Source organism: Ursus maritimus, unplaced genomic scaffold, assembly GCF_017311325.1.
Source record: "Ursus maritimus isolate PB19 unplaced genomic scaffold, ASM1731132v1 scaffold_17, whole genome shotgun sequence".
NCBI lineage: Eukaryota > Metazoa > Chordata > Mammalia > Carnivora > Ursidae > Ursus > Ursus maritimus.
In genome coordinates, this window is record NW_024424119.1 from 11,584,955 (window position 1) to 11,595,703 (window position 10,749).

At 41.9% G+C, this 10,749-nt stretch overlaps 1 protein-coding gene across 1 annotated transcript in view; it reads left to right on the forward strand.

The window, feature by feature from the left end:
• The first annotated feature begins 2,065 nt into the window (after nt 1-2,065).
• ADAMTSL1 (ADAMTS like 1) overlaps nt 2,066-10,749 on the forward strand; it is a 376,065-nt gene continuing 367,381 nt past the window's right edge. Inside the window, exon 1 of the mRNA XM_040631464.1 lies at nt 2,066-2,220. Within this exon, the coding sequence (XP_040487398.1) occupies nt 2,155-2,220 (66 nt within the window). The 5' untranslated portion in view covers nt 2,066-2,154. The remainder of the gene's footprint in view (nt 2,221-10,749) is intronic.

The following is a 10,749-nucleotide window of genomic DNA, read 5'->3' on the forward strand; positions in this document are numbered from 1 at the left end:
TCCCGTCACCTGTTTGTCCCTTGGGTCTACCTGTTGAGTGATGGTTCCGTGTGAACCAGGGAGCAAGTGGTGTTCAGTAAAATATCCCGTCTTACAGAACTAGTTGGTACTCTTTAGCTAATGACTCTGCTAGAAGAAAAAAGCCTGTAGCAGAAAGGTCCACGGTGTAAAGGAGAGATGCAGAACACAGCTTTATGTATGAAAGTTTATTTCCATCAATCCATTTCTTTAATAGAATGATTTCAGATAACACCCGTCAAGCATTTTTACATCTACTCGTGAGTTCTCTTCAGCTTGTGGGCATTAGCTGGTTTTTTTTTTTACAGATTTGTAAAACTAATCTCTCTGAAAGGGAACAACAAACTTCAAAATAGGACCTCTTTGTTTGGATTTTTACTCTCCATTTTCCTAAGTGAGGGACAAGGTATGTATGCCCTGACTCTCCTAACAGGTTGAAAATGGGCATTTTAAAGCTCTTCTGTCTTTAATTGATAGACTGTGTGAAGGAAGTAGCCTGACGTTGGACAAGCGGCTTTTCTTCACCTTTCTGAGAAGCAGTGCTGTGGGTATGTAGACGGGCAGACCTGCCTGTATTCACATGCCCATTGTGGCTCGATCAGGTTTTCCATAGTTGTGTGTTCCCGACTCTTGTCAGTATTTTTTATTAATGAGAGGAACGTCTTCTACCTCCAACCATGTGCATTTCTGGCTATTGGGAAATCTACAAAGGAAAAACCTCCTGGTGACACCCCTATGGAAATGGAAGGTCAAGTTTGCTATTTCATTCTTTCAAACACTCAAAGATTTTTTGAGCAGATAAGGGGAAAGACGTCCTTGTTTGACATTTGACACTTTCCTAAAACTGTAATAAAATCCTCCTCTGGTAGAGTCAAATCTTGATTGCTGGTGAATTAACCAGACTTAGAAGCTTCCTGACCTTCTCTTTGCTGTTCCTGGCCTTGTCCTCATTTCACTGCTCATTAGCACTTCCTCCAGAGCCTCTCCCGTCCAAGCCTCTTGCAACAGTAGAGGGGAAGAGGAGGTAGACTCACTTCAGCCCTTTCTGCCGCTGTGTTGTAGCTGTCTGATAAAGGACGTGGATAAGGACGAGGCTGAAACGGTGGGTTAAAAGGGTTGGGGATTAACTGAGGATTTAATTCATCCTTTTTTCCCTCCCCCTGCCAAAGCAGATAGTTGAGAGTTGGCAGTGTGTCAACACCAGGCGGTTCCTCAACCCCAAATTTCAGCCCCACTCATCCCAGTCTTTGTTAAAGGGGCGGTTTTTGTTTTTTGTTTTTTTAATGAGGGGATCTAAAGTTCTAACTGTACCTTTACTGTAGTAAACCTTGGATATTTAAATTGTCACTTTACAAAGAAGCAGCTTGCTCCCCCGCACCCCCCCCCCATAGATCAAGTCATTAATACCCAAAGTTAACTTATGTCACAATTTAGGTTTAGTAAGGAACTTCCAAAAACCTCTATAGTCTCCCTTTTCCAAGTCAAGGGAGAAAATAAATGAACTTTATGGAAGAGGAATAAAGCAGTTGTACAGAACACGTTTAAACGGCACGTTAAGTCGGTTTTTCTCTATGGTTCTTTCCCTTTATGGCATATGTTATATATTGACAGGGATTAGGTTTCTCTCCGGAATGGAACAATACAGAGTCCCAGGGAGCTACTGTACTTGACAAAGCAACAGGCACCCGCACACGCAAATGGCAAACGGAAAGGTATTTCACAAAGAACTAACCAGGTTAGTTCCAAGGAGAGGGCTTTGCTCGTCTTGTGCAACTCTGCATCTTTCGCATTTCTCCGCTCGCTGTGGCCGCGCGCGCTGCTCTCCTTTCTTTTTCGTCCCGTTTCCCCCTTTTTGCTCACACTGTTACACTTTCTCTGTCCCCCGGCTTTGTTATTCAGCATGTCTGATTAGCAGGAGCCTGATTGGCTGGCTGCCTGCTCCGAGAGAGATTCCATTCAGCTTACCCCCCACCCATCCACCCACCCACCCACCCTCGGTCAGGAAATGTGAGCGGGGCTGATGGAAGCTGATAGGCAGGGCCGGAGTGTTAGCACCAGTACTGGATGTGACAGCGGGCAGAGGAGCACTTAGCAGCCCATTCAGGGTCCGATTCGGATTCCGGCAAGGATCCAAGCATGGAATGCTGCCGTCGTCGGGCAACTCCTGGCACACCGCTCCTCTTTCTGGCTTTCCTGCTCCTGGTAAATGCCTTTTCGTTTCAATACGTTGCTATTGCCCCTTAGTCTGGGTGCTGTTGGGGGAGTGTGTATATGTGTCTGTGTGTGTGTGCGTGGATCTTGATCTTCAAACACCAGGTAAAATAATTTACACGATTAAAAAAAAAAAAAGGAAAAGGAAAAACTTCTTTCAGAACTTTAACTCCAACTTCCCAAGCAAAATAAAGTCCGCTCGACTTTGTGGGGTGGTGAGAGGTATGGAATAATCTCGAGACTCAAGCTTTAGGATATACTGCATAGAGTTAGTTCCGTGAGCTGGGGACTGTATAAATGGTGGTGTGTATGCTTGGAATTTGGGTAACAGACGTCCTGAGATCAAACTCACTCACTGTGGTGTTCCTGGAATTTTTGAAGGATGGGCTGTAAGGGGCTTTCCCCCACTGCCTTTTATGAATCCTTCTCCCTCTCTGCACACGTGCTATGGAACCAGGTAAAAGAGGGATTGAGAGCCGGTTTGCAGCCAACCCAGATTACAGCTCATAATGACTGTAAGTCCTCTATGGATACAAGTTAATGCTAGTATTTATGAATTGAGGATTATGGTCTTTGATCTCAGATCTGCTTTTAAAGAAGAAGAAAATGCTGACTTTTTCGTGCGGCTGCTTTCCATAGTCACAGTGATAAGATGCTCTGCTCTAGGACACCAGCACACACTGCATTTTTGACTCGAAGTAAATGTTCCGTTGTGACTCATACTTGGTTTTACGGGCAGAAAATGAACATGGACTGTCCAAAAAAAATCGACACTCAAAATATTAATAGCAATGCACATTTTTTTAAACCAGAGTGTTCTGGGCAGACAGCTTCATAAACCTCATCTGGAGGTTCGATTCCAAAATTTGCACACACGGATTCCAAACAAACGTGATTGTAGCTCTCCTTGTCACATTTGTGGCATGCCAGCACTTCCTCAGAAGGTAATAAGGCAAGAAGGAAGCAGGGTAAAAACGTAAGGAATATATAGGTTGCATTGATTCGTTGATGCTAAAGGAATGTTTTGTTCTGATTAGACTCTGACAAATTTGATCTGCGCTATAGTTTTGAAGAAGGGAAGCAAGCCATTTGGTACAAATTGAAGAACTCCACAAAGATTCATCAGATAGAGTAATCAGACAGTGTTTAAATATTTTATACATTCCCACTTCTTTGCCTCATTGTAGCCAAGAAATCATAATGCTGCACTGCAAATGCTATAAATATAGAAGTATATTTTCAGATTTTCAAAGACATTTAGAGGCAAACTGAATTTTAGGCAGGGATAGACTAAGTTTTAGCTGTTGTGAGGAATATGAAAAGCAGAATGTTTAGGTGTGCTTTATGACCAGGGGAGCAAGCAATTTATGAAAGGTGTCTCATTTTTTCCATATGGGACGTGTTACTAACATACACACCATTAGTTTGCCTCATCTTTCCTTCTTTGTGATTTTTTTAAAGTGTGTGTTATTTCCCCCATTTAATTGCATCATAAAGCCAATTACCAGTACACGTTGCTTTTTTGGTATCCTCATATGGAAATATGATCGCATTATATTTTGGAAAAACTGTCCCATTCAGGAATAGGCTGTTTTGCTACCCATTTGGTAACTGCATTATATCCCTCTTTGATATCTTGAATGTTCGGATCTGTATTTGAGCATATAATTAGACTTACGTGGGAAAAAAAGAAGTGTTTGTTTATATCAGATTTAACACACAAAACATACTTTGTTTAAATCACAATAATTGTGTTATGAGGATAAAATGAAATCAAACTCAGGTTTGGTTTAGGTCTGTATTTGAACAAATTGGGATTCTGAGGATCACAAGAACTGATTGGTGAACGCCAAGAGATACCCCTGTGCAGAGTAATACCAGCATTGGTAATACCTTCCACGGACTGTGGGTCTCAATGTGCCAAACACCAGGCCAGTTGTTTGAAAAGTTTATCACAAGGAATCTTGACAATCATCTTGCAAATAGGCATTTTAAAACCTATTTCACAGATGGGAAACAAGCTTATATTTGGATGCAGAGGTCAAATAATGAGAGAAAATAACTTGTTTGCTTTGTACTATGGTTGTTAAATGTTTAGCAGTGATGCAAGCAATGACGGAAGTTGGCCCACAGTCTTTGTTGAAGACATTCAGGGTTTTTGCCTCTTCTTGACCATTAAAGTGATGTACAATGTTATGGGCACTTGTTACGTTGGCTCATGCACTGTCCCCTTCGGCTCCATAACCAGAATTAAATGGTGGGCCTAAGAGAAAGTGAGCTGAAGCTTCATCAGCAGTTGACTTCGAACTAGAAGCTCGACCTTCGGTCTGGATGGAGGAATTGAACTAGGTGGCTTGTTTTCCCCATAATCATTTTATACATTAGAAGAATCTATCTACTCTTAGAATTAATTTATGTAACTTTTGAAGATCTCTTTATCTTAATTAGAAAACATCCTGTTTGTTTAGTGCGAGTCCAGTTTCCCCTTCAAAACAGCGTCCGTGATCACCGACAGCCGCGCCATCTGTATCGTGGCTTGGTGCTTGAGGGGGTGCGAATATCGATTATTGTTCACCCTCAGTTTTGTCAAAATCCTTTCCCCCTGGAGCATGCTTCCTGAGAGAATGAGGTCCCCATGTCTTTTGTATCAGATTTTCCTGCAAAGCTCATACATCGTAGACTTCTTTTGTACTCTGGACACACAATAGGACAGTATACCGATCAAGAGATTTCATCCTGATATTCGGGTGAGGTGAAGTCACATCACCCAGCTTCCCCTCTCTTCCCACCCTGTCCCCCTCCTTCATTCTCCCTCCTTTGTCCCAACTGTGTAGCTCAAAAGGAATGTGGCAGAAAGCATGACCGGCCATTGACATATGTGTCCATCTAAACTTGAAGTCGAATCACTTCTTGTCAGAAAGGCATTTAATCACATTTGCATTTGCTTTTTGTTTCTTTTAAGTGGTTTTAAGCTCTTTCGCCTGCTATTGTGGGAGTTGCAAGAGTAACACTCGGAATTATAATAAAGTACATGTGTTTTTCTGTTGAATTTCTTTTTCTTCCCTGCACTAATTTATACATGGAAACTAGTCAAACACAATAGCCCATTCCCTTCGGTCGCTCTGGCACTGTCCTCCGCTATTATCTAAGTGTATCTATCTTGGATGGCGAGAAGCACCATTAGCTTGTGGAATGAATGTTAAAGCCCTTATTTACAGCAGATTGTGAGCTGCTCTAATGAGTGTGGTGTGCGTGTGTGCACGCATGCTCGTACTCGCACACACACAAGTACTTTTCTACAACTGTCCACTCTGCACCTATTTCTTATTCTCTTGCCTAGACTGTATTTAAATCAAGCTGAAGGATTTTTCACCTGAATCTACAGAACATAGTGAGGCATTTTTTATACAGTATTTTCTTCATGTTTTCATGAAGTTTCTTGTCTGGACATGGTCAGCTACAGTTTTGCTTCCCCAGACTCCTGTTTTTAGTGTTTCGGTCTGTTCAGGTCCACTTTCTGGCCCCCGTTCTTATTTTCATATGAACTAGCACTATCGCTTCATATAAGTGGAGGGAAGCGTGTCCAAGAGTGGTCACTAGTGAACTACAAAAGAAATGTGTTACCCCAGGGAAGTTTTCCTTGAAAGACCACATGGATATTAAAGACTTTGGAGAAAAAGAGAGAAAATGAGCTCGCGGACATATCTGTTGGTGCATTTGTAGGAATGCTAGTACATATTGATTCTGCTTTACCAACGTGTATGGATAAGGTGGAAAGCAGTCCCCTAGCACACCACGGCTTAGACTATTACTCAAACTCAGATGCCGCACAAAGTTCAAATAATAACAAAATTAAGGTCAGTGTTAGTGTCATTTAAATCAGTAAAGTGTGGTTAACCACTGTACCTGTAACTCATTTAAAACAAAACAAAAGAAAACAAAAAACCTCATTCGTGTTGTTGCATTTTGCACAGGAATTATTTGGAGGAGACATTTGGAGTCTGGTCATTTGGTTCTCCCCTTCGTTATGGTTTAATCAAAATATAATTTTAGACTCTTTCGGGAAAAAATATAGTGTCCTCTGAGCGCCTGCATTTCGTGCGGCCTCTAATGGAGTGCCTTTAACACACAGGCATCGTAGCTGTTGGTGAACTCACTTAAGGGAGGAAAGGACTCGCAGAGGCTGCTACCCTGCTCGCTAATTCTCCACACGCGTGGCGTCTCCTTCATGTAAATAGTCCGGTTTCTCTAAGTGACAGCTCTGCTTTTAATATGTCTAGTTCAGGTTCCAGGTCTAATTAGGTAAGTTTCTCACATCTCGTTGTTCCATCCTACCTTTCCCTCCTTCTGCATACTCTCCCATTTCTTGCGGCCTCATGAGCAGAGTGACCCAGAAGTGACCTCTCCTAGCATGAGGGCCCTCATCTTTTTTTGAGAGAGACCATTCCTTGAATCATCATGAATAACCTACTAGTTATGCGTGTTGAGATAATCACAGGAAAATGTGTCTAAATCAAGTGTTACAGGCTTGCTGTTTTTACTAATTTTCTTTTTTTAGAGAGCTGGCTTCCAACTTTGTGTTTTCACCAGAATGAGACAAGTTCATGTCATTTTCTGTCTCCATCATAAAAACCCTACCATGTGGTTGAATTTTGGCTTGATTGGCAGTCCTGGCTCATGAGCGGCTTAGGACTGGCATACCAGAGGTGATGTCAGTCCTAAAGGATCCTAATTGAAATAGGCCAGCACAGCTGTGTGGGGAGCCTGCCTGCTAACTGGGGTAAGCTGTTGCTATCAGCCCCTTCTTTCCATGAGCTCAAAAATAAATGACTAAATCTCCCCAATTCCCGAACTTCAAGATTAAGACCTACATTGAATAAAGCTTAACTGTTCTGGTTCCCCCTCCCGGGAATTTTGCTAACTGGAGCACCCAGCATGCTGAGGGCATTAGGAGTTTTCTGGTTATGTCAGGAAGCTGTCCTGGTGGCAGTGGTCTGTAGCCACCGGTGACCTCTGGCTTGCTATTAGTTGGGTTTCCAGAGGCTCAGTGTTTATAAATCAGTGTGGATATTTTCCTACATTTACTAATGGTCTCTATTTCAGTCGTGGACATATATCTTATCTCATGAACTACTGCAAACTTCTCTAGAAGAAATATCATAGTGTCTACTTGACTACTCCCATCCCAAATCCTCCTGCTGTATGGGTAGCATTTAGTAATTGTTTGTCAGAGGCACAAATAATTGTAATTACAATATGTTAAGATGTCATTTCTTCTAGCTCTTGAGCTCCCGTGCATTTTTCTCCATCATTGTACTTCTCCGACTGTGCTTACATTCCTGTCCACTCCACGAATTGTGGGTGACGGCAGAAGCGACTTGTCCCTCCCACCTCTGTCAGAATGCCTGGTAATTAGATCTCAGTGAATGTTGTTGAATGGATGAATAAATCCATTCTCAGTGAATGTTGTTGAAAGGATGACTTGGCAAGATAAGTTGAGAAGATGGTAAAGTACAAATAGGAAGGGAAAATGTGAACACCCATTTCACCTGTGGAGCATTTCACTAATTCTGGCTTCGGTAAGACCAAGTCAACAACCTAATAAATTCTAAAGAGAAGATACATATTTTCTTTCTCTCTCTTTTTTCTTTCTCAAACATGTCCATCTATACAATGGACAACAAGTGACTAACAAACCCTTTTTGCTATTGATAAATAGAATGACTTTTGCTTGTTTCATGTCTTTTAACCCATTTGGTTCTCAAATATTTTTCCTTTTATGAAATTTGCCCTCAGGGAGAAAATCATACTTATATTTGGCACACTCCTATAAAACTGGAAGGTAGCTCTAAAGTCTCAGTTTAGCAGAGATAACCCTATGGATTCAGCAAGTCATTTGTTTATACAACTGGACACAAAGATAAACTATATTTCTCAGCCTTCTCTGTGATTGGACGGTACAATGTGATTGAGTTTTAGCCAGCGGAATAGAGTTAGAAGTGACAGGTGGCACTTCTAGGACTCACATCTGCCGTGTATTCCTCCCAGCACTCAGCACTCTCTCTCTCTTTACCTGCCTGCTGGATGTAGAGACTCCAGAAGAGAACTTCAGGACCTTAGGGAATGAAAGAGCCACCAAGTGGAAGGCCTGGGTCCTTGAATGACTTCCTGGAGCAGACCCCACACTGCCACTCTCACAGAATTCCATCTCGGAATACTCATTTACCTACTACCAAGAAATAAGTCTTTGTAAGCCTTTGTTTACCTTTGAGGAAAGGTGTTGCTTGTTATAAATCTTTTAAATTAAGATATGCTGGAAATATAGATGTCAGGCATGCTAGTACTTGCTTATAAGTCAGTATTAATTCCACTTTCCATTTATTATATGGAAAAATTGAAATGAGAAGATGCCATTCATCCCACGATGGTTTAATCTTCGTGGTGTGCAAGTCACTGCATATCCCCGCGTACTTAGCACGCTCTGAGTATGCAATCAGTTGCACACCCCAAAGACTGCGGGAAAAATAGGAAAATGGGGCCATACTCAGTTTTCAAACAGAATCCAGGAATTAGTGGCACAGTAAGAAATGGGAAAAAGAACCAAGAGAGGCAGGGCTGTGGTAAACAGTCGGACTCTCCTGGAGCAGAGCAGGACCAATCAATCCAGCCAAGGATTTAGAACCATGCAGACCCAAAGAGAAGACCAAGAAAACAGAAAGAGATATGGAGAAGCAGAAACCCTGGCACATCACCAGTGCTGTCTCCGGACAGGATGTCAGGAGATGAAAGAGCAAGTGACAGGAAGGGGAACAGACTCATAAAAGCAAAACTCCCTCATGTTTCACACAGCAACATCCAAAGTGAAACACACTCCTTGAGTATACCTAGTCACAACTATCTCTGATACATTTGTCTTGCAGATGTCTCAGGTGACATGAAAGAGCACTGGTTTTAGAGTGTAACCATCTGGGCTATCGCAAGGATTCCATCTCTGTGATCTTGCTCTAGTCCCGGAACTCACCTCAGCTCTGTCTCCTCATCCAGGTGCCATGATTGCACATCCCACCTAACTCTCCAGGATGTCATGAGAGACAAAGGCGGCATTCAATGCCGAAGTGATTTAGAAACTCCAGAGTACTCTAAAACTTCAAGTGATTACTTTCATTCCTGGCATTTATCTGTCACCAACTGTATACCCAACACAGAGCCGGGCTCCATGGAAGATAAAGACACAGTCCTTGCCATGAGGAGCTTGGTAGTTCACTGGACATTTTGTTGTAGAGTTATTTAAAAATTTTTTCAGGGGCGCCTGGGTGGCACAGTCGTTAAGCGTCTGCCTTCAGCTCAGGGCGTGATCCTGGTGTTCTGGGATCGAGCCCCACATCAGGCTCCTCCGCTATGAGCCTGCTTCTTCCTCTCCCACTCCCCCTGCTTGTGTTCCCTCTCTCGCTGGCTGTCTCCCTCTGTCAAATAAATAAATAAAAATCTTTAAAAAAAAATTTTTTTTTCAAAACACTCTTCTGTAGGGAATGGTTCTGTGATGGGCATTACTATTTTCAGTTGCCCCACAAACTGGCCCATCTTGTGAGGAACTCTTCTGTACGTGCACAGACTGTCTGATCCTATCCATGTATACGTGTAAATTATGGCTTCCCATAGATTATTGATGTATATTATCTCCATGAATATTACCGGACAGTATTTGACATCAGACATTAAAATTTGTTTCCAGTTTCCATAGTCCAGAATATCAGTTTGTGTCACAGAACACACCAGAACACTTTTTTAGTTCTGATAAATTCCTTAAGGAAAAACTTTTCCTCAAAACAAATTCTTATCATTGGGAGAATGACCATTAATTAGGGGTGACCAGCAGCTAGGGTGTTTTCATCTGCCCTACTATCATTGGGGCATCACGTTGGCAGACTTTGATCTGGTGTGGTTTCCACTGTATTGTGCTTACTTTATAATGGCCAACAAATCCATGTGAAAAACAAGCATATTCCATTTGGCTTCGTTATTTCTGTAAGTGCTGTTGCTTTAGTAGGTTGCATTTACCTGCTTCACTAGATTTTTCTCTATACTTCTTATTAAAATAAGTTAATTACAATAAAACCAAAAAGGCCTGGTGCATGGAAAGGGGGACAGTTGAAATAAAGGGAATAGCAGAAAAATCACATGTGGGAGCATATACCATTTATAATATAGGAGATTTATTCCACTTCTGAGGCAAGAAATTGCAAGACTCTAATAGTTTCACCACCTGTGAATTATTTGGGTGCACCTCATAAGCGGGTTCTTTCTTCTATTTGTTTAAAGAAATAAGTGGTATGTTCGCCAATTCTACACTACATTAATTTTCACAGAGTTTCCATTTTCATCTTCATTGCTTTTTCAGATTTTTTTCCAAAGCTTCTGCCATTCTCCAACTAAAGCTTCGGGTATTTTCCCCTTCAATTTTTGTCCGGGGACTTTCTCTAAGTCAGTTCAGTCTGTTGGCATAAATGTTGGGACAAAAGA